Consider the following 27,223-nt stretch of genomic DNA (forward strand, 5'->3'; position numbering starts at 1 on the left):
ATACACGATTTTTTTTTAAAAAGGTGATTTCAGGTGTTGGTAAGGATGTAGAGAATTGGAACTCTCATGCCCTGCTGGTGGGAGTGTAAGTTGGCACAATCATTTCTGAAAACTCTTTGGAAATACCTATTAAAGCCAAATGTACCCATAACTATGTTCCAGGAGTTTTGTGTTCCCCCAAAGACCATTCATAGCAGCGCTATTCATCATCTCCCCAAATTGGAAACATCCAAAATGAACCAGAAGAGACACAGGAAAAATAAAATAAACTGAGGTGCTCATACAATGGAAAACGATCCATCAGTGGAACAACCTGGGTGCATCTCACATGGTGTCAATGGAAAAAACCAAACCAGACCCAAAAAACACACAATATAGTATGCATTCATGTGAAGTAAAAGACCTGGAAAAAATGATTCATGGTGGGAAAGGTCAGGATAGTGGTTACTTCTGAGGATGGTTAGTAGTGAGTGGGGAACTACACATGTTCTGTTTGTTGATACTTTGTTTATGTGGAAACAAGCACAATAAACGTCACTGGGTTATGCAAACAATATTACTGCACTTTACATGGGAGTTACAACTTGATAGGACGTGTTTGGTGGGCACACCATATGCTGGGAGTACAAGAGTGAACCACTGCACCTGCCCATGAGTTCTGGGTGTAGCCTGGGAAGAACAATGAACTAGCAGGGACAGGTGACAAAGAGCCTCCACACGTTGCACCAGCCTGAAGAATTGCTCATAAGTCAGACACGTTCAAATGTACACTAGGGATCCAGGATGAGAGACACATGTTTACAAACAAATGCCAGCACCCTGCTAGGCACATGATGCCATTTGCTTGCAGGAGTAAATTTAGTGAATTGTGAAGCTTTCATTTCTGTGACCTAAGCGGTACCAGCTCCGAGTCTCTTAAACTGTACATCCCACTATCTCCCCAGAACCCTCTGCGGAGTTTGCCAAGGAGCAGCCAGCACGCAGTGAGGTGCAGGCCAAGGCGGGCGGCAGCGCCACGCTGAGCTGCGAGGTGGCCCAGGCCGGGACCGAGGTGACGTGGTACAAGGACGGGAAGAAGCTGAGTGCGAGCTCCAGGGTGCACGTGGAGGCCCAGGGCTGCAGCAGGAGGCTGGTGGTGCAGCAGGCGGGGCGGGCCGACGCCGGGGAGTACAGCTGCGAGGCCGGGGGCCAGAAGGTGTCCTTCCGCCTGGACGTCGCAGGTCAGTTCCACCAACTGAGTCTTGTGTGGAGGTGATGAAGGGATTGCATTACACACCCCATAGGCCCTGCTGCTCCCTGCATTCGTCCTCACCTTTTCACCTCTGCCATCCTGTTGCCTCTATTTTCGTAGCCATGGCTGGACGGATGGAGGTTTAATGAGAAGGGTGTGTGTGTGCAGTGACAGGGCCGTTTTTGCGCCCCCGAGCGGTGCTGTCATGTCCTAATGCTTAGTCATGCATCTGAGCACCTGCACAGAACCCTCCCAGAGTTCCTCGGTGACCAGGATGATGGCTGTGCTCCACGCTCGGGTAGAGGCATCAAGTAGACTAAGCATCTCACACCTTGGTTATGTGACTGTGCTTTTTTGCGGGGCACTGTCCGGGGTTCTTCTTAGCAGGAGACATTTCAGTTTCTTGAAACCAATAGGGGAGGTCTTGACCATATAATCATATTTGGAAATATGTCAACTAAACTTTAGATTATCCTGTCCTGGTTGCTTCAGGATATTGTTTTTCACATGGGTGTGCGGTATCTGTGCAGCTCGACGCAGGGGTAGTTTGCAGATCAAGGGGTCAAAACAAAACAGAAACAGAGTTTTGCATAAACGGACTCCTGCCAAACCGCAGGTTTGTTTGTTTTTACTGCAATGTCTATACGATAAGGAGAGAGGAGTTGTTTTCATAAACGGTGCTTGAATCATTTAAAATAGGGAAAAAATTAAACTGTAATGGAATTCACACAACACCCAAAAGCCATGTCCTGGTAGGACAGCAACCATGAAACCTTCAGATGACACACAGTTGTTTGAAGATTCGGGTAAGGAAAGATTCCTTGCATAGAACTTGAAAGCTCTGAATGCAATAGGACAAGATAGACATATGTGATGACACTAGCATTGAGAATTTCATTCCTCTGAAGAGGCCATAAGAGAGTGAAAAGGCAAGCCACAGGTTTGGGAAAACAACTTTAAACACATAGTTGTCAGTCTCTAGCTTTTAAGGAAAGAGTGCCTTAAAATGAATAGAGAAAAGACGGTACTGTTGGTGAGTGAGCAGAGACATGAACAGTGTCCCCACAGTGGAGCAACCAGGAGTGGGCAGCCCAGTAATACTGGGGGAGGTGCCAGGCCTCATGAGTCAGCAGACAGTGACAGAGATGCTGGGGGAAGTACAGGGACTCCACCAGATAGACACCAGTTGAAAATACTAAGATAGGAGACGGCTGGAGACTCGGAAGCTTTGTAGACCATAGCGGGGGAAAGTTCCCTTCAAACTCTACAGAAATGTCGAATGTCCTCCGGGAAAGTAGAACAATCCATGTATCATGACCACAGAGTCCATGTACACAGAAGTGTCCCAGACTGCCCCCTGGAACAGCCCAGGTGGGGCAATGATGGGATGTGTGGTGCCCCCTGGAACAGCCTATGTGGAGCAGAGTTAGAATGTACTGTCCTCACCTGGAGGGCCCACATGGGGCAGTTGTAGGATGTATGATCCCAACTGGAGCAGCTCTCACGGAGTTCTAGGAGAAGATATGGTCTGCTCCTGGACAAGCCCATGTGGATCAGCCTGGAATGGAGGTGCCTCACTGGGTGGCCCACATGCGGCGGTGATAAACATTCTAGCCCCACCTGGAACCAGACTAGGTGGGACACTTTTAGAATGTGGCGCCCCCCCCCCGCCCCACCTGGAAAGCGTGTGTAGAGCCATGATGGGATGTGTGGTCCCCACGTCTAGGGGCCCCTGTGGAGCAGTGAGGGATGGGCACATGAATCGTGTCCCTCATGGTCGAGAAGCTATGGGGCTTCTCCAGTCACATGGCTGGCGCAGAGCCTGGGGACGTTCCCAGTCCCCTGCAGCCCCGTGTAATCTTTCTCCCCCCAGTGCTGCCTTCCTCCCTTGGATGGTGCCTCTGACCCTGCATGTCCCCCCTGTGTCCCCAGAGCCTACACTGGTGTTTGCCAAGGAGCAGCCAGCACGCAGTGAGGTGCAGGCCAAGGCGGGCGGCAGCGCCACGCTGAGCTGCGAGGTGGCCCAGGCCGGGACCGAGGTGACGTGGTACAAGGACGGGAAGAAGCTGAGTGCGAGCTCCAGGGTGCACGTGGAGGCCCAGGGCTGCAGCAGGAGGCTGGTGGTGCAGCAGGCGGGGCGGGCCGACGCCGGGGAGTACAGCTGCGAGGCCGGGGGCCAGAAGGTGTCCTTCCGCCTGGACGTCGCAGGTCAGTTCCACCAACTGAGTCTTGTGTGGAGGTGATGAAGGGATTGCATTACACACCCCATAGGCCCTGCTGCTCCCTGCATTCGTCCTCACCTTTTCACCTCTGCCATCCTGTTGCCTCTATTTTCGTAGCCATGGCTGGACGGATGGAGGTTTAATGAGAAGGGTGTGTGTGTGCAGTGACAGGGCCGTTTTTGCGCCCCCGAGCGGTGCTGTCATGTCCTAATGCTTAGTCATGCATCTGAGCACCTGCACAGAACCCTCCCAGAGTTCCTCGGTGACCAGGATGATGGCTGTGCTCCACGCTCGGGTAGAGGCATCAAGTAGACTAAGCATCTCACACCTTGGTTATGTGACTGTGCTTTTTTGCGGGGCACTGTCCGGGGTTCTTCTTAGCAGGAGACATTTCAGTTTCTTGAAACCAATAGGGGAGGTCTTGACCATATAATCATATTTGGAAATATGTCAACTAAACTTTAGATTATCCTGTCCTGGTTGCTTCAGGATATTGTTTTTCACATGGGTGTGCGGTATCTGTGCAGCTCGACGCAGGGGTAGTTTGCAGATCAAGGGGTCAAAACAAAACAGAAACAGAGTTTTGCATAAACGGACTCCTGCCAAACCGCAGGTTTGTTTGTTTTTACTGCAATGTCTATACGATAAGGAGAGAGGAGTTGTTTTCATAAACGGTGCTTGAATCATTTAAAATAGGGAAAAAATTAAACTGTAATGGAATTCACACAACACCCAAAAGCCATGTCCTGGTAGGACAGCAACCATGAAACCTTCAGATGACACACAGTTGTTTGAAGATTCGGGTAAGGAAAGATTCCTTGCATAGAACTTGAAAGCTCTGAATGCAATAGGACAAGATAGACATATGTGATGACACTAGCATTGAGAATTTCATTCCTCTGAAGAGGCCATAAGAGAGTGAAAAGGCAAGCCACAGGTTTGGGAAAACAACTTTAAACACATAGTTGTCAGTCTCTAGCTTTTAAGGAAAGAGTGCCTTAAAATGAATAGAGAAAAGACGGTACTGTTGGTGAGTGAGCAGAGACATGAACAGTGTCCCCACAGTGGAGCAACCAGGAGTGGGCAGCCCAGTAATACTGGGGGAGGTGCCAGGCCTCATGAGTCAGCAGACAGTGACAGAGATGCTGGGGGAAGTACAGGGACTCCACCAGATAGACACCAGTTGAAAATACTAAGATAGGAGACGGCTGGAGACTCGGAAGCTTTGTAGACCATAGCGGGGGAAAGTTCCCTTCAAACTCTACAGAAATGTCGAATGTCCTCCGGGAAAGTAGAACAATCCATGTATCATGACCACAGAGTCCATGTACACAGAAGTGTCCCAGACTGCCCCCTGGAACAGCCCAGGTGGGGCAATGATGGGATGTGTGGTGCCCCCTGGAACAGCCTATGTGGAGCAGAGTTAGAATGTACTGTCCTCACCTGGAGGGCCCACATGGGGCAGTTGTAGGATGTATGATCCCAACTGGAGCAGCTCTCACGGAGTTCTAGGAGAAGATATGGTCTGCTCCTGGACAAGCCCATGTGGATCAGCCTGGAATGGAGGTGCCTCACTGGGTGGCCCACATGCGGCGGTGATAAACATTCTAGCCCCACCTGGAACCAGACTAGGTGGGACACTTTTAGAATGTGGCGCCCCCCCCCCCCCGCCCCACCTGGAAAGCGTGTGTAGAGCCATGATGGGATGTGTGGTCCCCACGTCTAGGGGCCCCTGTGGAGCAGTGAGGGATGGGCACATGAATCGTGTCCCTCATGGTCGAGAAGCTATGGGGCTTCTCCAGTCACATGGCTGGCGCAGAGCCTGGGGACGTTCCCAGTCCCCTGCAGCCCCGTGTAATCTTTCTCCCCCCAGTGCTGCCTTCCTCCCTTGGATGGTGCCTCTGACCCTGCATGTCCCCCCTGTGTCCCCAGAGCCTACACTGGTGTTTGCCAAGGAGCAGCCAGCACGCAGTGAGGTGCAGGCCAAGGCGGGCGGCAGCGCCACGCTGAGCTGCGAGGTGGCCCAGGCCGGGACCGAGGTGACGTGGTACAAGGACGGGAAGAAGCTGAGTGCGAGCTCCAGGGTGCACGTGGAGGCCCAGGGCTGCAGCAGGAGGCTGGTGGTGCAGCAGGCGGGGCGGGCCGACGCCGGGGAGTACAGCTGCGAGGCCGGGGGCCAGAAGGTGTCCTTCCGCCTGGACGTCGCAGGTCAGTTCGCGGAGAATAGCCTGGATTACAGGCGATGGTCACACTAGCCCACAGCCCAGACGGAGCCGGGAGCTTTCCTGTCCCTTTCTCTCAGCTGCCACTTTCTGTCTGGTGGCTGATCCCAGAGATATTGCCGGGCAAGGGTTTACTGAAGCGAATGGGCCCCTCGTGGGCAACCCTCAGCCACTCGTTCGGAATGCACGGTTGTTCTTTGCCGTCCGGCACCTGGGCTCCATTTGGTGTCCCGGCCATAGTTGACCAGAAGTCCTCACCTGTGGATGCTCTAGTGGTTCCCAGAGGCCTCGTTGGGTGTTTCTCACCATCGAGAGACGTGTGGAGTCCAGTGCCCAGGGCAAGCACGCGGGCACCCAGTCATCCCTGGAATTATCTCGACACTGCGTGTTTGTGATGGAGGTTTTAGGTGTCCTGGGCGTGCTTCTTTCCTTGCACACGGGTATGGAACCTCTCTGCACAAAGGCCAGAGAGATGCTCATGGCAGAGCCTCAAGGAAATAGTGAGCATGGAAGTGGTAGCCAAGCACCCGTGGTGCAACAGGCGTGTGTCCGGGAGCTGCCTTCACAAAGCTCGTCCTGTATCATTTTGTCTCCAGTTAGGATATCCCGTGTTAGAACTCCGTGGGATTCCGAGGCAAGGGTTGAGAGAGGGAGAGGAGTACGCAGCCCATGGGCACGCTTGTGACCCAGAGCGCTGTGGTGGCGGCCCCCCCTCGACTGGCAGAAAGGGTCTGCGATGGGGGCCCATGAGCTGTGCCTCCCGGGCCGGTTCTCAGAGAATCCTGTGACTTTGTCTTTATGTTCCGTGTCTCGGATGAGGGTCAGCGCAGCCCCGCCCTGGCCCTGGGGCCGCACACAGTGGACTGCTGTTGTCTCAGGAGATCATGACCCGCGGGCGTGCATGGACACCGCCACGGCGGCTGTGCGCCTTTTCGACTTGCTGTTTAAGACAGTCTGACACCATTTAATGCAAGAGAATCAGAATGGTGATGACACGTTGTCCCAGTGGTTGTAGGAAAGGAAATCAAACTGATGTATGAAGTCAACAGTGGGGCTCCCTGCGTGGGTCTGTGGGTGAAGCGTCTGCCTTCGGCTCAGGTCCTGTTCCCATGCTCCCAGGATCGAGCTGTGTCGGGCTCCCAGCTTAACGGGGGTCTCCTTCTCCCTCTGCCTGCCCCCCTCCCCCCGCTTGCTTTCTGTCTTCCTCTCTCTCCAGCAGAATCTTAGGAGAAGTAGACAATGCAAACGGCCCCGCCGGGATGTAGCGCCAGTAACAAAATGTCTTTGTGAATCCACGTGTGAGTCCAAAGGCTTGCCGGGTGAATTCTTCCAGATATGCTGGAATTTAATCACTTCTTGCTCGTGGCCTTTCTTATACAGAATAGGAAAGGAGCTGTGCTCTTATCTCATTTTACGTGGTAGCGTAAGTTCTATAGCAAAGCAGGCCGGGGCTGGAGAAACACTTCATAGTGTAGGTCTGTCATGGATTTCAGGGTCTCTGCGTGAGACGAAGTATGAGCAAGGTGACACCAGTCTGTCGGAAGCATCACTCGGGGGATAGAGGTACAGCTTCATTACCCCCCAGCCCATCACCAACAGCTGTCGGCACAGAGTCGGTGGGAGCAGGGACCCATGTGGGCCTGAGGGCCACACAGCTGGTGCCCAGCCTGGAGAACTTCCCAGCTTCCTGGGTACTCCCGCTTCCCCAGTGCTGCATCTTTTAATTTTTTTTTTTTTTTAAGATTTTATTTGAGAGAGCACAAGCAGGGGGAGCAGCAGAGGGAGAGGGAGAAGCAGATTCCTTGCTGAGCAGGGACCCCCCCCCCCCCCCCCCCCCCCCCCGCCTTAATGCAGAGCTCAATCCCAGGACCCTGAGATCCTGACCTGAGCCACCCCGGCACCGCCCAGTACTGCACCTTGACTCAAATATGGTTTTGATCATGCGTCCCCCTGTGTCCCCAGAGCCTACACTGGTGTTTGCCAAGGAGCAGCCAGCACGCAGTGAGGTGCAGGCCAAGGCGGGCGGCAGCGCCACGCTGAGCTGCGAGGTGGCCCAGGCCGGGACCGAGGTGACGTGGTACAAGGACGGGAAGAAGCTGAGTGCGAGCTCCAGGGTGCACGTGGAGGCCCAGGGCTGCAGCAGGAGGCTGGTGGTGCAGCAGGCGGGGCGGGCCGACGCCGGGGAGTACAGCTGCGAGGCCGGGGGCCAGAAGGTGTCCTTCCGCCTGGACGTCGCAGGTCAGTTCCACCAACTGAGTCTTGTGTGGAGGTGATGAAGGGATTGCATTACACACCCCATAGGCCCTGCTGCTCCCTGCATTCGTCCTCACCTTTTCACCTCTGCCATCCTGTTGCCTCTATTTTCGTAGCCATGGCTGGACGGATGGAGGTTTAATGAGAAGGGTGTGTGTGTGCAGTGACAGGGCCGTTTTTGCGCCCCCGAGCGGTGCTGTCATGTCCTAATGCTTAGTCATGCATCTGAGCACCTGCACAGAACCCTCCCAGAGTTCCTCGGTGACCAGGATGATGGCTGTGCTCCACGCTCGGGTAGAGGCATCAAGTAGACTAAGCATCTCACACCTTGGTTATGTGACTGTGCTTTTTTGCGGGGCACTGTCCGGGGTTCTTCTTAGCAGGAGACATTTCAGTTTCTTGAAACCAATAGGGGAGGTCTTGACCATATAATCATATTTGGAAATATGTCAACTAAACTTTAGATTATCCTGTCCTGGTTGCTTCAGGATATTGTTTTTCACATGGGTGTGCGGTATCTGTGCAGCTCGACGCAGGGGTAGTTTGCAGATCAAGGGGTCAAAACAAAACAGAAACAGAGTTTTGCATAAACGGACTCCTGCCAAACCGCAGGTTTGTTTGTTTTTACTGCAATGTCTATACGATAAGGAGAGAGGAGTTGTTTTCATAAACGGTGCTTGAATCATTTAAAATAGGGAAAAAATTAAACTGTAATGGAATTCACACAACACCCAAAAGCCATGTCCTGGTAGGACAGCAACCATGAAACCTTCAGATGACACACAGTTGTTTGAAGATTCGGGTAAGGAAAGATTCCTTGCATAGAACTTGAAAGCTCTGAATGCAATAGGACAAGATAGACATATGTGATGACACTAGCATTGAGAATTTCATTCCTCTGAAGAGGCCATAAGAGAGTGAAAAGGCAAGCCACAGGTTTGGGAAAACAACTTTAAACACATAGTTGTCAGTCTCTAGCTTTTAAGGAAAGAGTGCCTTAAAATGAATAGAGAAAAGACGGTACTGTTGGTGAGTGAGCAGAGACATGAACAGTGTCCCCACAGTGGAGCAACCAGGAGTGGGCAGCCCAGTAATACTGGGGGAGGTGCCAGGCCTCATGAGTCAGCAGACAGTGACAGAGATGCTGGGGGAAGTACAGGGACTCCACCAGATAGACACCAGTTGAAAATACTAAGATAGGAGACGGCTGGAGACTCGGAAGCTTTGTAGACCATAGCGGGGGAAAGTTCCCTTCAAACTCTACAGAAATGTCGAATGTCCTCCGGGAAAGTAGAACAATCCATGTATCATGACCACAGAGTCCATGTACACAGAAGTGTCCCAGACTGCCCCCTGGAACAGCCCAGGTGGGGCAATGATGGGATGTGTGGTGCCCCCTGGAACAGCCTATGTGGAGCAGAGTTAGAATGTACTGTCCTCACCTGGAGGGCCCACATGGGGCAGTTGTAGGATGTATGATCCCAACTGGAGCAGCTCTCACGGAGTTCTAGGAGAAGATATGGTCTGCTCCTGGACAAGCCCATGTGGATCAGCCTGGAATGGAGGTGCCTCACTGGGTGGCCCACATGCGGCGGTGATAAACATTCTAGCCCCACCTGGAACCAGACTAGGTGGGACACTTTTAGAATGTGGCGCCCCCCCCCCCGCCCCACCTGGAAAGCGTGTGTAGAGCCATGATGGGATGTGTGGTCCCCACGTCTAGGGGCCCCTGTGGAGCAGTGAGGGATGGGCACATGAATCGTGTCCCTCATGGTCGAGAAGCTATGGGGCTTCTCCAGTCACATGGCTGGCGCAGAGCCTGGGGACGTTCCCAGTCCCCTGCAGCCCCGTGTAATCTTTCTCCCCCCAGTGCTGCCTTCCTCCCTTGGATGGTGCCTCTGACCCTGCATGTCCCCCCTGTGTCCCCAGAGCCTACACTGGTGTTTGCCAAGGAGCAGCCAGCACGCAGTGAGGTGCAGGCCAAGGCGGGCGGCAGCGCCACGCTGAGCTGCGAGGTGGCCCAGGCCGGGACCGAGGTGACGTGGTACAAGGACGGGAAGAAGCTGAGTGCGAGCTCCAGGGTGCACGTGGAGGCCCAGGGCTGCAGCAGGAGGCTGGTGGTGCAGCAGGCGGGGCGGGCCGACGCCGGGGAGTACAGCTGCGAGGCCGGGGGCCAGAAGGTGTCCTTCCGCCTGGACGTCGCAGGTCAGTTCGCTGAGAATAGCCTGGATTACAGGCGATGGTCACACTAGCCCACAGCCCAGACGGACCCGGGAGCTTTCCTGTCCCTTCCTCCCAGCTGCCACTTTCTGTCTGGTGGCTGATCCCAGAGATATTGCCGGGCAAGGGTTTACTGAAGCGAATGGGCCCCTCGTGGGCAACCCTCAGCCACTCGTTCGGAATGCACGGTTGTTCTTTGCCGTCCGGCACCTGGGCTCCATTTGGTGTCCCGGCCATAGTTGACCAGAAGTCCTCACCTGTGGATGCTCTAGTGGTTCCCAGAGGCCTCGTTGGGTGTTTCTCACCATCGAGAGACGTGTGGAGTCCAGTGCCCAGGGCAAGCACGCGGGCACCCAGTCATCCCTGGAATTATCTCGACACTGCGTGTTTGTGATGGAGGTTTTAGGTGTCCTGGGCGTGCTTCTTTCCTTGCACACGGGTATGGAACCTCTCTGCACAAAGGCCAGAGAGATGCTCATGGCAGAGCCTCAAGGAAATAGTGAGCATGGAAGTGGTAGCCAAGCACCCGTGGTGCAACAGGCGTGTGTCCGGGAGCTGCCTTCACAAAGCTCGTCCTGTATCATTTTGTCTCCAGTTAGGATATCCCGTGTTAGAACTCCGTGGGATTCCGAGGCAAGGGTTGAGAGAGGGAGAGGAGTACGCAGCCCATGGGCACGCTTGTGACCCAGAGCGCTGTGGTGGCGGCCCCCCCTCGACTGGCAGAAAGGGTCTGCGATGGGGGCCCATGAGCTGTGCCTCCCGGGCCGGTTCTCAGAGAATCCTGTGACTTTGTCTTTATGTTCCGTGTCTCGGATGAGGGTCAGCGCAGCCCCGCCCTGGCCCTGGGGCCGCACACAGTGGACTGCTGTTGTCTCAGGAGATCATGACCCGCGGGCGTGCATGGACACCGCCACGGCGGCTGTGCGCCTTTTCGACTTGCTGTTTAAGACAGTCTGACACCATTTAATGCAAGAGAATCAGAATGGTGATGACACGTTGTCCCAGTGGTTGTAGGAAAGGAAATCAAACTGATGTATGAAGTCAACAGTGGGGCTCCCTGCGTGGGTCTGTGGGTGAAGCGTCTGCCTTCGGCTCAGGTCCTGTTCCCATGCTCCCAGGATCGAGCTGTGTCGGGCTCCCAGCTTAACGGGGGTCTCCTTCTCCCTCTGCCTGCCCCCCTCCCCCCACTTGCTTTCTGTCTTCCTCTCTCTCCAGCAGAATCTTAGGAGAAGTAGACAATGCAAACGGCCCCGCCGGGATGTAGCGCCAGTAACAAAATGTCTTTGTGAATCCACGTGTGAGTCCAAAGGCTTGCCGGGTGAATTCTTCCAGATATGCTGGAATTTAATCACTTCTTGCTCGTGGCCTTTCTTATACAGAATAGGAAAGGAGCTGTGCTCTTATCTCATTTTACGTGGTAGCGTAAGTTCTATAGCAAAGCAGGCCGGGGCTGGAGAAACACTTCATAGTGTAGGTCTGTCATGGATTTCAGGGTCTCTGCGTGAGACGAAGTATGAGCAAGGTGACACCAGTCTGTCGGAAGCATCACTCGGGGGATAGAGGTACAGCTTCATTACCCCCCAGCCCATCACCAACAGCTGTCGGCACAGAGTCGGTGGGAGCAGGGACCCATGTGGGCCTGAGGGCCACACAGCTGGTGCCCAGCCTGGAGAACTTCCCAGCTTCCTGGGTACTCCCGCTTCCCCAGTGCTGCATCTTTTAATTTTTTTTCTTTTTTTAAGATTTTATTTGAGAGAGCACAAGCAGGGGGAGCAGCAGAGGGAGAGGGAGAAGCAGATTCCTTGCTGAGCAGGGCACCCCCCCCCCCGCTTCCCCCCCCCCCCCCCCGCCCTGATGCAGAGCTCAATCCCAGGACCCTGAGATCCTGACCTGAGCCACCCCGGCACCGCCCAGTACTGCATCTTGACTTTGATAAGGTTTTGATCAGCCCAGAAGGTGTTTTTCAGTCTCAAGTTTGCAGGTGGGTTTTTTAGCATTTGGCAGAGGTTATAGCGCCTGACATATCTGGAAAGGTGGACTTTTTGACACAGTGGGATCTGGTGTGTGTTGTCCATGCGTGGGGTTGTCTGCTAATGGGCCCAATCTCAGCCTCTGTCCACTTCCTGGGTCCTTGGGTTGGACAACATGCTGCAGGCCGTATTGTGGCATGTTCTCGGCATCTGCTTCTCTAAGGTTTTTTTCTTCTCTGTCACATTGGCACCTTATCTAATACAAAACCTGCCACTGAGGCTTCCTTGGTCACCTGCACCTGCTAAGGACTGCTCTATCAGAAGAACTTTTCTGTGTAGCGTTATGAACAGACACATTTCCCATTTTACATCCTTGTTGTGGAGGTATGCAGCCTCAGTTGAGTGGTCTCCGGCCTTGGGATCCTGAGGGTCCAGCTGTCCTTTGCCTAGCCCCATTGGCTTGCCCTTGCTTGGGTGCCAATCCGGGCATGGACCTGGGCCAGGTTGTCCTACCTATCCCCCCTCCTGCCCTGTTCCTGAGGCCCTTCTGAAACATGGGTCCAGGCCCAGGCTGTGTCAGCGTCTCTTTGAAACACTTGGTTTCCCATCCTGCAGTCTTTGCCCATGGGGCCCACCTTCCCTGGTCGGCAGGGATCCTGGGCTCTCAGGTCTGGGAGGGACAGAACTCCTGGCCTCAGGCCTGTGGTCCCAGGTGGCTCCTTCTGGGTGCTCTGTCTGGCTCTGGGAGCTGGGTAGTGGCTGGCAGGTGGTCTGGCTCCTAGGTGGGATGGGGCACAGGCCAGGAAAGGAAGGGCCCTGCTCTTATGCCCACCGATGTCCCCCCCAGAGCCGGAGCCTGAGCCCCCTACCCTGCAGAAACCTGGCCGCAGAGAGCCTCTGGTGGTCAGGGAGCACGAGGACATATTCCTGACCGCCACGCTGGCGACGCCCTCTGTGGCTGCGGTGACCTGGCTCAAGGATGGCGTGGAGATCCGTAGAAGCAAGCGGCATGAAATGGCCAGCCTGGGGGTCACCCACACCCTGACGGTCCACGGAGCGCAAACCCTGGACAGCGCAGTCTACAGCTGCCGCGTGGGCGCAGAGGGGCAGGACTTCCCCGTGCAGGTGGAAGGTCAGCGGGACTGGGCGGCCCCCAGAGCCCCGTGTGTGCAGGGTGAGGGCACCGGGGGGTGCGCTCCCCCGGGAGGTACTGTGGGTAGTGACCCTGTGCGGAGCCAGAGTAGGACTCACCAGCCCACTGCTGTGTGCAGAGGTGGCCTCGGGGCCACCGCAGTGATGCGCCTGCCCCCCCCCCCCCCCCCCCGCAGAGGTGGCAGCCAAGTTCTGCCAGCACCTGGAGCCCGCCAGCGGGGAGCTGGGCGGCACGGTGACCCTGGCCTGTGAGCTGAGCCCGCCGCAGGCTGAGGTCGTGTGGCGCCACGGGAGCGTGCAGCTCCGGGCCGGCAAGCGCTTCTGCATGGAAGCCGCGGGGCCCCGGCGCACGCTCACCATGTCGGGCCTGCGGCTGGAGGATGCAGGGGAGTACGCGTGCGAAACCCGCGACGACCGCACCAGCGCGCAGCTCACGGTCAGCGGTACGCGGCGGTAGGGTGCGCGGTCGGGTGGGGTGCACCTGGGCAGCTTCCTGGAGGAGGCATCCTTTGTCCATGCCGGGGAGATGGGGCCTTTGCCTCTACCTGGTCCCCCGCCTTCCTCCGGCCTCTCCAGCAAAATTCCCATCCGCAGCTCCCCGCATGGTCAAGTTCACGTCGGGGGTGAGCGCCGTGGTGGCCGAGGAGGGCGGTGAGGCCACCTTCCAGTGCATCGTGTCCCCCAGCGACGCAGTGGTCTCGTGGTTCCGGGACGGCGCCCTGCTGCAGCCCAGCGAGAAGTTTCTAATCTCGAAGAGTGGTGCCAGCCACAGCCTGACGGTGTGCAGCCTGACCCTGGAGGACTCTGGCCAGATCACCGTGGAGGCTGAGGGCGTCTTGTCCTCTGCTGCTCTCCGCGTGCGAGGTGTGTGTGTGTGCAGTGTGTTTGTGTGGCAGGGAGGGCCTCCCCAAGGGCTGGTTTCCTGGCAGCACTCGATGCCAGCTTGTGTCCAGCTGGTCTGGGTGACCTGGAGGCTTCTCTGGGTGGGGCCCAGGTGTCAGGTACCTACTCTGAAGGAGGCAAAGGAAACTCCTACAAAATGCATCTGGTTGGGGAGTGGGCAGAGGTTGAAGCTGTCCAGGGAGGCTTCCTGGAGGAGGCATCCCAAGCCAAAACCCCCTGGAGAGCAAAGTGGAGGAAGTGGGATTGGCAGCTGGTGTAGGCAGAGGCCGGAGGTGGTGATGGGCTGATGCCAGGACCTCCCCTGGGGATCTGCTGCAGGTCCTGAGTGGGAGTCATGTGAGCACACAGCTTCTGGGGAGATGGTGGCAGGGCCTGGACTAGGAGGCCTGCACCATACTTAGGAGTTCCAGGCATGGCAGGGTCATGGGGGGTAGGGCTGCTGGTGACGAGAGGCATGCTGGGGAATGCACAGCGTCCCAGGGCCTGGGCTTCCTCCCCTGTAGTTGTACCTGTACAGGTGCATGCTGGGCCCAGCCTGGAGTCAGCATGTGAGATCATGCTGAGGATCAGCTGTGCCGCCAGGCGTGGGCCGGGGTGGAAGGGCCCCCAAGCTCTGGCCTTCCCAAGAGTGGCAGTGGCTGTAGTGACCTCCCTTGCTTGGGACCCCAGAGGCCCCAGTGCTGTTCAGAAAGAAGCTAGAGCCACAGACAGTGGAAGAGCGGAGCTTGGTGACCATGGAAGTGGAGCTGACTCGGCCGTGGCCTGAGGTTAAGTGGACGCGGAATGCTACCGCCCTGGCGCCAGGCAAGAATGTGGAGATTCACGCGGAGAGCACCAGTCACCGCTTGATTCTTCGCTGCGTGGGTTTTGCTGACCGTGGCTTCTATGGGTGTGAGACTCCGGACGACAAGACCCAGGCCAAGCTCACCGTTGAAAGTGAGCAGCAGCAGCAGGCTGGGCCTGGGGGGTGGGCAACTGGGAAGGAGATGGGACGGGGAGGGGAGCAGATGTCCCCCTGGAGGGATGGGCCCTGGGGGATGCCAGGAAGGGAGCGAGGGCGGATGGGGTGGGCTTCTCCCTCCTGGACAGCTGGCCCGCTCTGAGGCCCCTGGGGCGGTGAGTGGCCTGAGGACCATGGTGTCTGGACAGGGACTCACCCCTCCCTGTGCGTTTGTCCTGCAGTGCGCCAGGTCCGGCTGGTGCGGGGCCTGCAGGCAGTGGAGGCACCGGAGCAGGGCACGATCAGCATGGAGGTGGAGCTGTCCCATGACGATGTGGAGGGCAGCTGGACGCATGATGGCCTGCGGCTGCAGCCAGGGCCCACATGCCAGCTGGCGGTGCACGGCCCCATCCACACCCTGACGCTATTCGGGCTGCGGCCACAGGACGGTGGCCTCATTGCTTTCAAAGCTGAGGGGGTGCACACGTCTGCGCGGCTTGTAGTCACTGGTGCGTGGGCTTGGGCAGGACCCATTGCAGAGCGCCTCACCTCTGCCCCTGGGGAAGGTGGGCAGCACAGGGTGGTGGAATCCTGTGGGTCAGGGGCATTGGGTCTCATTCCTAGAACCAGCCATGTGATACCACTCAGCTCAGCCCTCCCCCCACCACCCTGCCTCTCACCTCTCCTGTCCTGCCAACCTAGAGCTGCCTGTGAGGTTCAGCCGCCCCCTGCAGGACATAGTGGCCACAGAGAAGGACAAGGTGACCCTGGAGTGTGAGCTGTCACGCCCCAACGTGGATGTACGCTGGCTGAAGGTACCTCCCTGTTGCGGGAGTCCTGGGCTCCCCCTGCCTGTTCGTGGCCTCGCAGGGGTGGGGTGGCTCTGTTGGGCAGCCCCAGTGTCTGACCTGACCTCATCCCTCCTTAGGACGGCGTGGAGCTGCGGGTGGGCAAGACAGTGGGCATGGTGGCCCAAGGTGCATGTCGGAGTCTCATCATTTACCGGTGTGAGCTCGGGGACCAGGGCGTGTACGTGTGTGACGCCCGCGACACGCAGAGCTCAGCCTCCCTGAAGGTGCAAGGTGGGCAGATTAGGGGTCCAGGCCTCCCTGCATTTCCCAGCCGAATGCTGAGCCCCCTTGCTCTGCCCTGCCCTGTGCTCCTCAGTAGTCGGGGGAGGGGGAAAGCTCCGTGTGTCTGTGTGTGACAGGGCCTGGCTTGTTACCCCAGGTCGCAAGGTCCAGATCGTGAGGCCTCTGGAGGATGTGGAGGTGATGGAGAAGGAGGGCGCCACCTTCTCCTGTGAGGTCTCTCTCGATGAGGTGCCAGCAGAGTGGTTCTGGGAGGGCAGCAAGCTCCGGCCCAGTGACAACGTGCGCATCCGCCAGGAAGGTGCGACGCTCAGCAGGCCTCGGGTGGGCACATCCTCCCTCCGTCCCCCAGTACTGAGTGGCCCGTCTTTCCAGGAAGGACACACACGCTCATCTACCGGAGGGTCCTGGTAGAAGATGCAGGGGAGATCAAATTTGTGGTTGAAACTGCAGAATCTCGAGCGCAGCTGCGAGTGAAAGGTGAGAGTGCAGGGGAGGGTTTGTGCTGGATGGCTCCTGAGTGAGCACACATCCCTTTCCTGTCTTCCAAGTGGGCCCCAGAGAAGCGAGCCCCTGGATGACATGGGGTCGCCCCCTAGTGGCCCTGGTGAGAGGGGAAGGGGTCAGCATGGGCTGTTCTGCCCCAGTGCAGGGGCCCAGCCTGGTGGCAGGAAGACACAGAGGCAGAGCCCCCAGGCCACGGTGAGGGTAGGGTTCTGGGCACCCTGAGAACCCCACTTCCTCATGGGCCACACCCACAGAGCTGCCAGTGACCATCTTGCGCCCACTGCGGGACAAGATAGCCATGGAGAAGCACCGCGGAGTACTGGAATGCCAGATGTCTCGGGCCAGCGCCCAGGTGCAGTGGTTCAAGGGCAGCGTGGAATTGCATTCTGGGCCCAAGTACGAGATGGTCAGTGACGGCCTCTACCGGAAGCTAGTCATCAAGGATGTGCAGCCCGAGGACGAAGACACCTACACCTGCGATGCCGGGGACGTGAAGACAAGCGCCCAGTTCTTTGTGGAAGGTGCGGGCAGGGCAGTGCGAGCACCTCTCCAGCGTCCCGGGAGCGGCTGGCGGTCCTCCCTATGGGACGCCACCGGTGACCAGCCCCTTGCCCACAGAGCAATCCATCACCATCGTGCGCGGCCTGCAGGACATGACAGTGATGGAACCTGCCCCTGCCTGGTTTGAGTGTGAGACTTCCATCCCATCGGTGCGGCCACCCAAGTGGCTCCTGGGAAAGACGGTGCTGCAGGCCGGGGCCAATGTGGGCATGGAGCAGGAGGGCACCGTGCACCGGCTGACGCTGCGGCGCACCTGCTCCACCATGACCGGCCCAGTGCACTTCACCATTGGCAAGTCGCGCTCCACCGCGCGCCTGGTGGTCTCAGGTGAGGGCGTGGCCCCACAGGTAGGCTGCTCATGGACCTGGCATGGACCTGGCACAGGTGGGGGTAACCTCCTCGGGCTGTGGGGACCCCGGGGGGCCCTCCGTGTCCGCAGCGCTACCCTCTCCCCTCCAACTGCAGACATCCCCATGGTGCTCACACGGCCGCTGGAGCCCAAGGCAGGGCGCGAGCTGCAGTCGGTGGTCCTGTCCTGTGACTTTAAGCCGCCCCCCAAGGCTGTGCAGTGGTACAAGGAGGACACGCCCCTGGCACCCTCGGAGAAGTTCAAGATGATGCTGGAGGGCCACATGGCTGAGCTGCGCATTCTCCGCCTCACACCTGCTGATGCAGGCATCTACCGGTGCCAGGCTGGCAGCGCCGAGAGCAGTACCCAGGTCACGGTGGAAGGTAGCGGGGGCGCGCAGGGTCCGGGAGGGGGCCGGGGCCGGGGGCACCTGTGGCGGGTGCTGAGCAGCCGCTGTGCTCCTGGCAGCCCGCGAGGTGACCGTGACGCAGCCACTGCAGGACGCACAAGCCACGGAGGAGGGCCGGGCCTGTTTCTCGTGCGAGCTGTCCCATGAGGACGAGGAGGTGGAGTGGTCGCTCAACGGCGCGCCTCTGTACAACGACAGCTTCCACGAGATCACCCACGAGGGCCGTTGCCACACGCTGGTGCTGAAGCGGGTCCGGCGGGTGGACACAGGCACCGTGCGTGTCTCCTCCCCCAAAGTGTTGGCTACCGCCCGCCTGGAGGTCAAGGGTGAGGCATCCCTGGGGTCCTTCAGCGTGGGGGGGGGCGGTGCTCTCCGCAGGCAGGAGGTGGCACTGGCTCAGCTCCCCACACTCTCCCTCCAGCAAAGCCGGTAGTGTTCCTGAAGGCCTTGGACGATGTATCCGCGGAGGAACGGGGCACGCTGGCCCTGCAGTGCGAGGTCTCAGACCCCCAGGCCTGCGTGGTGTGGCGAAAGGACGGTGTGGAGCTGGGCCCCAGCGACAAGTATGACTTCCTGCACACGGCGGGGACGCGTGGGCTCGTGGTGCACGACTTGAGCCGGGACGACACCGGCCTCTATACTTGCAGCGTGGGCTTGGAGGAGACCCGCGCCCGAGTCATTGTGCACGGTGTGTGGCAGGGGTTAGCTTCAGGGGGCGGGACCGGACCAGGAGCGCGGGACTGAGCCCAGGGCAGGGGAAAGGGTCGGGGGAGGGGGGCACCCATTCTCCAAGGCTAGAAGCTGCTGCAGACCGAGCGGTCAGCTCAGACTCTTGGAGGAGCAGGTTCGTATGATCTGAGCAGGCCCAGGTGCAGGCAGGGCGTGAGCGATGCTGAGCAAGGTCGGGCTGGGGACACTGGGCTGGCCCTGTTTGATAGGGTCACCAGGTGCCAGGGATTCTGCAGAGGCTGGAAACCTCGCTCTGCACCAGGGTCTGTGCGAGCAGTTGCAGGGGTGCAGAGGGTAGTCAGGGGTTACCTCTTGGAGGCAGCCTGTGGCAGAGGCCCAGGTGTCAGACATAGGATGCCCTAGAAGGACTCCCAGGCTGCAGGCACTACCCGGAGAAGGTGGTTGTTGGTAGACCACCTTCTTGTTTGTTAGGCAACCACGTCATAGGTCACCCGCCAGCAGGGCAGCATCAGCCCTCTCACCCCCCGGGACACCAGGGTCCCTTCGGATGTCCCTCTCAGCCTGGGCCTGGCCTCCTGTGTGCACTGCTATCCCGGCCCAGCTGTGGTCCCATTCTCCCTTCTTGCATGTACATGGCAGGGTTGTGCCCTGGTCACCCTGTGGCAGGTCTCTAAAGGTCTGGCGAAGTTTGAGATGGTTCAGGGAAGAAGACAGAGCAGTGTGGTGAGTTTGGGAGCTGGAGGGCCCCTTCACTTGGGGCACCCATCCTTCCCCTTCAGGAAGGGGACACTGGAAGCTCAGGAGCTTTTGAGCTCATGACTACTGTGGACGGTGATTGCTCTCTGTAAGATAGGATGGCGATCATACTGGTTGCAACAGCCCTCGGCGATGCAAACACCAGGGTTTGGCCAGCTGGAGGCTGGGGGTCAGCAGGCCCACCAAGACTGGGGCTGGAGGGTGGGAGTGAGGTCTCAGCCCTTGTGACAGGGCATGTAGATCGGGGAGGGGGCACTGGCGTCCTGGCTGGCATGACCACCGTCTCCTGTGGCCCTCAGACCTGCACGTAGGCATCACCAAGAGACTCAAGACAGTGGAGGTGCTGGAGGGCCAGAGCTGCAGCTTTGAGTGTGTCCTGTCCCACGAGAGCACCGGTGATGCAGCCACATGGACCGTAGGCGGCAAGATGGTGGGAGATTCTGGCCGCTTCCGGGCCACACGCCAGGGCCGCAAGTACACCTTGGCTGTCCGAGATGCTGCTGCTAGTGACGCTGGGGAGGTGGTGTTCTCCATGCGGGACCTCACCTCCAAGGCCTCCCTCATTGTCAGAGGTGAGCATCACGGGCAGGGCAGGCTGGAGGTGGAGTGGGGCTGCGGGCTAGGATGGGCACTGCTAGGACTCTGTTCCCCAGGCTTGGGGAGCTCCCCTGGTGGGGGCCCAGAGGCATCTGTTGAGGTGCGGGGGGTTTAGTTTCCCAAGGGAGCTCACTCCAGAGGGTGAGATCATCCAGTGTGTGGGCGGGAGCAGAGTTTCTGGTGTCTACTGTGTGGTCCCACAGCTGGGCAGCCCCCTGAGCTTGTGGCACCACCACTGGCGTTCTTGAGCTCGTGCACCTGGCAGAAACACGGCTGCGTGATTTGGTTCACAGCAGATGCTGGGGATCTGAGTGATCCTGAGGCCTGAGAGTCTGTGGTCTCATGTTTTCCCTCCCCAACCCTCCCCTGTGACCATGGGGGCTCTGTATAGGTTTTGTGGTCTTGGCCTCTCCCTCAGCATGGCTAGGGCCTGGCTGGGCCTCATGTGTGGCTGCTCTGCTCTCTTCAGAGAGGCCAGTGGATATCATGAAGCCCCTGGAGGACCAGCGGGCCGCTCCGGGTGACGATGTGGTGCTGAGCTGTGAGCTGTCTCGGGCCAGCACCCCGGTGCGGTGGCTAAGGGATGGGAAGTCCATTCGCAACAGTCAGAAGTACCAGCTGATCACGGAAGGCACTCGGGCCATGCTGGTGGTCCATGAAGTCTCACTCAGGGATTCGGGCCAATACTCATGCGAGACAGAGGCTTCCAGGACTACGGCGACAGTCTGTGTGGAAGGTGACCCCACCAGAGATCCCGGCATGGGTCCCCATGGCCTCTTCCCCTCCTGGCTCAGCAGGGGATCTGTGCAGGATGGGGGCCATTCCCCATCCTGAGGGGCTGGCATGGGGTCTGTGCTGCCTTCAACCTCCCCTCCTTCCACCCCCTCCCAGAAAAGGCAAACCGGTTCACGGAGGAGCTCGCTGATGTGCAGGTGGAAGAGAGGGGCATGGCTGTGTTCATGTGCAAGACAGAGCATCCCGCAGCCACGGTGACCTGGCGCAAGGGTGTCACAGAACTGCATGCCTCAAGGAAGCACGTGCCCAGCCAGGACGGCCTAACCTTGAAGCTCACCATCAATGCCCTGGAGAAGGCAGACAGTGACACCTACACCTGTGACATTGGCCAGGCCTCTTCCCAGGCCCGGCTCCTGGTGCAAGGTGAGGCCCGGGTGGGCACAAGCTTTGTTGAACATGGGCTTGGAGGCCGTCGGACCTGATCCCTGACACTTCAGCACTGGGGGTATTGTCACCGAGGCCCTCCTGGAGGGACCTGGTGTGACGGCGTGGGTGTCCTTGTGCAGCTGTTTGCTGAGAGCCCCTCCTGTGTGCTGGCCCCGGGGTTCGGGAAGGATTGCACATGGGATGTGGGGGCCTGGGAGGCCTCAGGTGTGAGTAGCAGCTGTACCTGTGGGTAGCCTGAGAGTTATTCCCCCACCTCACAGATAGGGGAATGGGCCTGCCGTAGGAGCCGTGGCTGCCTAGGGCCATAGGACGCACATGTCTAGCAGGGGAGTGCACTGCCCTCATCACCAAGGCCAGCATCCAGGCTCAGGGCAGGGTCCCCCAGGGCAGGGTGGGGGGTGGAATCTGTCCACAGGAAGCAAGGGAAGAACCACAAAGGCTTGCTGTGTTTTTTCTATGACAGCCAGCCGTGTAGTGAGCTCACGTGGAGACCCCTGAGTAGGTTAGAAACCGTGCTCCATAACAAAGCAGCACCCATGCTTAGTCCAAACAACATGGGTTAGAGTGAGACCCCACAGGAGCAAAGCCCTGTCTGCGAAGACCAGACATGGTCGTGAGGCTGTCGGCAGTGTGGCCAGAGTTGTGTTGGTCTTCGCGTGCTTTCTCATCTGCTCTGCACTTGCTGCCAGCTTCTGGGTCGCCCCCAAGTTCTTTCCATGGCCCCACAGCCCTCAGACCCCTGCAGGTACAGGAGGAGCCTGGAAGCAGCATCCACCGTAGTCGTCAGGACTGCTTTCTGAGCTGTCCCCACACCTACGTTGTTCACGGCAGAAGTGGGGTCTTTGTCCCTAATGATTCATGTCGCTAATCCTCCAAAGTATTTGAATTTGATTTTAGCGAAGGCAAAACTGTTGTCACGCTCCTGGTCCTTTTGTTCATCCCTGATTTAATGGCGTCTGGGACCTTGGGGATGGATGCAGGCAGGTGTGGAGTACAGTTTAGCGGCCGAGGGCCCTCTGCGCCCAGCCTCTGTGCTCCGCAGGAGGACCCTGGAGGTGGGCCTGGACAGTTCAGCTCTGCGCCCCTTCCTGGTTCCTGGGTTTGTCACCTGCAGCCTATGAGCTGTGAGCCTGCCCGGGTCTTGGGGAGTGACCGTTTCCCTTGGAGCTGGTGGCTGGGGACCCTGACTTACTGCTCTGTACTCTGCAGGCCAGCGTGTACTCATTACGGAGGCTCTGGAGGACGTGGAGGTGCGTGAGGGAGCCTCAGCCACCTTCTCCTGCCGTGTCTCTCCTGCCGACTATGGGCCTGTCCACTGGTTCCTGGACAAGACGCCCCTGCACCCCAACGAGCTCAATGAGATCGAGGTTCAGCCAGGTGGCTACCATGTGTTAACCCTGCGGCAGCTTGCCCTCAAGGACTCGGGCACCATCCACTTTGAGGCAGGGGACCAGCGGGCCTCGGCCACCCTTCGGGTCACAGGTGGGTGGTATGCTCTGTGCCCTGAGAGGTCTGGTCCCTGGGCTGGAGGGTGCAGCCTCATGGTGGGCAGATCTTGGCCACGTGCATAGCATGGTCCTGGGCTGACCGTGCCCGGCCCGTAGGGCTCATTTTTGGTGGTCATCGCATATGGCGTGCAGAGATGATCCACTGTGTCCACACTGTGGGCTGCGGCACCTCGGGCCTGCCCTGTTCCCCTGTGGCCCCGCCTGAAGGGACAGTTGCACACTTGGCCAGGGAGCTGCTTGGTCTGCAGGAGTCCCCAAGTGTCCTTGCTTTGCTCTGTACCCCCAGAAAAGCCCAGCGTCTTCTCCCGGGAGCTCACAGATACTACGGTCACAGAGGGGGAGGAGCTGACCCTGGTTTGCGAGATCACCACCCTGGATGGCTCTGTGTGCTGGACCAAGGATGGGAAGGTCCTGCGGCCATCAGCCCGGTGCCAGCTGAGCCAGGAGGGCCACCGTGCCCAGCTGATCATTACGGGTGCCACCATGCAGGACGGCGGGCGCTATAAGTGTGAGGCTGGGGATTCCTGGAGCACCTCCATTGTCAGGGTCCACGGTAAGTTCCCAGGGTCATGCCCTTGTCTTGGGGCGGGGGGGGGGGGGGGCGCCCAGGCCCCATGTGGCTCCTCCTCTCCTGGTTGGGGAGGCCCATGGCCCCCACAGTCCGGCTCCAGTCGCCCCTTCTGCCACCGTGGCCTCCTGACCAGCAGCGATCTTGTGTCTTGGTTTCTGGCCCATCTGTGTCCCCCTCTCCCAACTTGGCTCATCTCCACCTGTGTCAGCATGGGCCACATCACAGACACCACAGGCCAACCCTTCCACAGCAGCATTTACCATTCCTTGTCCTGGAGCTGGGAAGTCACAGGGCCGGGTGTCGGCAGGGCCACATCCTCCCAAAGGTCCCTGCACGGCGTGTACATGCCATTTTCTCCCTGTGTGTGTGCCCTAACTTTCTCTGACGTGATCATGTATCTTGTGGGATTAGGCACCTCCAGATGACCTCATCTATGTTAATCACGTTGGTTAAGACCCTACCTCCAAACACAGTCATTGTGAGGTTCTGGGGTTTGGGGCACTCCAGTGTGTGGATTTGGGGGGTACAGACCACCCTACTCTGTCCTTCTCTGCTCTTGACCATTTGTCCCCCTCCTGGAAGACAGTGTTGGGGATTGTGTTCTGTAGCTCCTGTGTGGGAAGGGCGAGGTGGGCCTGCCTGAACTATCAGGCCACGGCTTGCCCGTGGCCCCTAGCAGGGGCTATGAGCCAGGTGGCCGCAATGGGTGCTGAGCCAGGCCTGTGCCTGCCCACAGCGCGGCCGGTGTGCTTCCGGGAGGGGCTACAAGACCTGGATATGCTGGAGGGTGGCGCTGCCACACTGCGCTGTGTGTTGTCCACGGTGGCTGCACCCGTGCAGTGGCGCCGGGGAGACGAAGTTCTGCGGCCCGGAGGCAAGTACAGCATGAGGCAGGACGGCCCAGTGCTGGAGCTGGTGGTGCGGGACCTGCGGCCCCAGGACAGTGGGCAGTACTCCTGCTGCTTCGGGGACCAGATGACCTTGGCCACCCTCAATGTGAAGGGTAGGCACCCCTGCCTGCTGGCCCCCAGGCCCCTTTATGCTGGTGGGATGATGAACATGACCTAGTCTGTGTGCCCTGTTACAGCCCAGCCCACCGAGTTCATAGGGAGACTGAGGAACAAGGAAGCCACGGAAGGGGCCACGGCCACACTGCGCTGCGAGCTGAGCAAGGCGGCCCCCGTGGAGTGGAGGAAGGGGCCTGATGCCCTCAGAGCCGGGGACAGGGTCAGCCTGAGGCAGGACGGGGCCGTGTGCGAGCTGCAGATCCGGGGCCTGGCCGTGGAGGACTCCGGAGAGTACTCGTGCGTGTGCGGGCAGGAGAGGACGGTGGCTGTGCTCACTGTCAGGGGTAAACGCCGTGTGGGGCCGCGTGGACCTGGGGCTTGGTGTCTGCCCGTTGTCTCCCCATCACCCCTCCTTTGTAGCACTTTGTGGGCCCCTATGTCTGTCCTCCTGTGGTTCTGTTTGTCCTGGATCCTGTTTCCTCCTTCAGCAGACATGCTGATGTTTATGTTCAGCCCTGTGCCCCTCATCTGTGCAAGGCCTGTGGGCCTCCCTCATTGTCTCCACATGTGTCTCACTAATGTGAGGCCCTTCGAGGTGGTGTGATCCTTGCATGTGTACCCATCCTGGACACAGGGCCCCAGAAAGCTGACTGGCTCTGGAGTCCTGGCTCTCCCCGGCCGTGCTGGCCAGCATCACACCAAGCGTAACGTCTGGGGAGCCACGGAAGGGCCACGGCCACACTGTGAGCAGGCCAGGCTGGGGGGGCAGGGCACGGCCTACACCAAGTGCTCTGCACACCCAGCACCTGGCCCATGTCTGTTGGGGTTTGTGTCTTCTCTGTCATGTTCGTGTTCTGCCTCTTCCCTGTGGTCAGAGACCATGATTGTGTCTGTGTCACCTTGACCCTCTGCAGCGCTGCCCGCCAAGTTCACCAAGGGCCTGAGGAAGGAGGAGGCCACGGAAGGGGCCACGGCCACGCTGCGCTGTGAGCTGAGCAAGGCGGCCCCTGTGGAGTGGAGGAAGGGGCCTGAGGCCCTCAGAGCCGGGGACAGGGTCAGCCTGAGGCAGGACGGGGCCGTGTGCGAGCTGCAGATCCGGGGCCTGGCCGTGGAGGACTCCGGGGAGTACTCGTGCGTGTGCGGGCAGGAGAGGACGGTGGCTGTGCTCACCGTCAGGGGTAAACACCGCGTGGGGCCGCGTGGACCTGGAGCTTGGTGTCGGCTTAGTGTCATCCTGTCACCCCTTCTCTCTAGTAGGATTGTGGACGTCTGCGTCTTGCCAGTGACCTTCTCCAGTCTCTCCCAGCCTCCACATCCTTATTCTGTATCTGTCGCGATGTTCACATCCATGCTATGTCCCCTCTGGACTCTGTCTTCCTCGCTATCTGTGTGTTCATTAAGTCATTCACGCTGTGACCCTTTACTGGTATGTGATTCTCGTGGGTGTTTCATCTTAGACCAAGTGTCCCCAAGACAATCGGATTTCCTCTGTGTCACCTTGACCCTCTGCAGAGCTGCCCACCAAGTTCACAAAAAGCCTAAGGAATGAAGAGGCCACGGAAGGGGCCACGGCCACGCTGCGCTGTGAGCTGAGCAAGGCGGCCCCCGTGGAGTGGAGGAAGGGGCCTGAGGCCCTCAGAGCCGGGGACAGGGTCAGCCTGAGGCAGGACGGGGCTGTGTGCGAGCTGCAGATCCGGGGCCTGGCCGTGGAGGACTCCGGGGAGTACTCGTGCGTGTGTGGGCAGGAGAGGACGGCGGCTGTGCTCACCGTCAGGGGTAAACGCTGCATGGGGCCACGTGGGGCAGTGTCTGATGTCCCGAAGCTGTGTCATGTCCTCTTACTCTGCCTTGGTCACCGTGTGTGGTGCTTCTGCTTCTCTGTGTGTCTCCTGTGTCCTGCAGTATGAATCTCTAGTAGCTGCTTGTGTGAGGCTCATTTTGGGTGAACTGCAGAGAACAAGGCCCTCCCTGCCCTTAGGGAGGGCACATCTGGGAGGCGGGGTGGGGGGCATCCCTCAGTACAAACAAGGAAATTACAGCCTTTTGAGGCCTCTGGAGGTAGCACGCCATAGATTGGAGCTTGGCATTAGAAACCGGGAGACCAGGAGGCTGATTATGGAGGGGAGCCAGGGCCATAGGAGAGCTGTAGAGGAGGAAGTGTGGGTGTGGAGGGTGGATGGAGGTAAGGTCTAGGTGTGGGGATGAGGTAGAGATTTGTTGGGTCTGGAGATAAAGTTTGTTGAGGTAAGTAGGAAGGTTGAGGTGAGGTGTGTTGGGTGTAGAGAGTGAGGTAAGGTGAGTGGAGTGAGGTAACGGGAGTTGTGGAGAGTAAGTTGAGATGAAATGGTGGTGGAAGCTGAGATGATGTGTTAGGTTAAGGTGAGGTGAAGTATGGCTAGGTTGGATATGTAGAGTGAATTGAGGTGAGGTCTGTGTGTGTAGGTGAGGAATGTATGGAGGTGAGGTGATCTGAGTGTGGAGGTGAGATGAAATGAAATGTGGAGGCGAGGCGAGGTGGGCGAGGAAGGTGAGATGAGGGGAGTGAGGAGCTAAGTGGATGAGGAAGGTGAAGTAGGTGAGGAAGGTGAGGTGAGGTGAGGTGGGTGTGGAGCTGAGGTGAGGTGTGTGTGGACGTGAGGTAAGGTGGGTGTGGAGGTGCAGCGAGGCAGGTGAGGTGAAGTGAGGTGTATATGGAGGTGAGATGAGGTAGATGAGGTGAGGTGGGGTGGGTGAGGAAGGTGAGATGAGGTGGGGTGGGTGAGGAAGGTGAGGTGAGGAAGGTGAGGTGATGTTGGGGCTGTGTGACCAGGTGAGGTCTGCATGTAGAAGGAGGGGAAGGCCAGGGAGTGCCTTCCCCAGGAAGGCAGTGGGTGTCCATGGTT

The 27,223-nt window shown here is 58.5% G+C and overlaps 1 protein-coding gene across 13 annotated transcripts in view; it reads left to right on the top strand.

Moving 5' to 3' along the window:
* Positions 1-27,223, top strand: part of OBSCN (obscurin, cytoskeletal calmodulin and titin-interacting RhoGEF) — a 125,478-nt gene that overhangs the window by 43,792 nt on the left and 54,463 nt on the right. For 11 of the 13 annotated variants that reach the window (XM_041727528.1, XM_041727535.1, XM_041727531.1 and 8 more), the window contains 28 exons: positions 945-1,220; positions 3,164-3,439; positions 5,386-5,661; positions 7,638-7,913; positions 9,858-10,133; positions 12,966-13,250; positions 13,447-13,713; positions 13,865-14,134; positions 14,843-15,109; positions 15,356-15,622; positions 15,816-15,928; positions 16,042-16,195; positions 16,344-16,505; positions 16,580-16,684; positions 16,966-17,232; positions 17,330-17,599; positions 17,738-18,004; positions 18,090-18,356; positions 18,452-18,718; positions 19,776-20,048; positions 20,543-20,809; positions 20,965-21,231; positions 22,465-22,737; positions 23,050-23,316; positions 24,071-24,337; positions 24,422-24,685; positions 25,256-25,519; positions 25,854-26,117. In XM_041727528.1, the coding sequence (XP_041583462.1) occupies positions 945-1,220; positions 3,164-3,439; positions 5,386-5,661; positions 7,638-7,913; positions 9,858-10,133; positions 12,966-13,250; positions 13,447-13,713; positions 13,865-14,134; positions 14,843-15,109; positions 15,356-15,622; positions 15,816-15,928; positions 16,042-16,195; positions 16,344-16,505; positions 16,580-16,684; positions 16,966-17,232; positions 17,330-17,599; positions 17,738-18,004; positions 18,090-18,356; positions 18,452-18,718; positions 19,776-20,048; positions 20,543-20,809; positions 20,965-21,231; positions 22,465-22,737; positions 23,050-23,316; positions 24,071-24,337; positions 24,422-24,685; positions 25,256-25,519; positions 25,854-26,117 (7,014 nt within the window). The remainder of the gene's footprint in view (positions 1-944; positions 1,221-3,163; positions 3,440-5,385; positions 5,662-7,637; positions 7,914-9,857; positions 10,134-12,965; positions 13,251-13,446; positions 13,714-13,864; positions 14,135-14,842; positions 15,110-15,355; positions 15,623-15,815; positions 15,929-16,041; positions 16,196-16,343; positions 16,506-16,579; positions 16,685-16,965; positions 17,233-17,329; positions 17,600-17,737; positions 18,005-18,089; positions 18,357-18,451; positions 18,719-19,775; positions 20,049-20,542; positions 20,810-20,964; positions 21,232-22,464; positions 22,738-23,049; positions 23,317-24,070; positions 24,338-24,421; positions 24,686-25,255; positions 25,520-25,853; positions 26,118-27,223) is intronic. The other 2 variants (XM_041727538.1, XM_041727533.1) reach the window with 2 other exon arrangements.

Source organism: Vulpes lagopus, chromosome 13 (assembly GCF_018345385.1).
Source record: "Vulpes lagopus strain Blue_001 chromosome 13, ASM1834538v1, whole genome shotgun sequence".
Taxonomy (NCBI): domain Eukaryota; kingdom Metazoa; phylum Chordata; class Mammalia; order Carnivora; family Canidae; genus Vulpes; species Vulpes lagopus.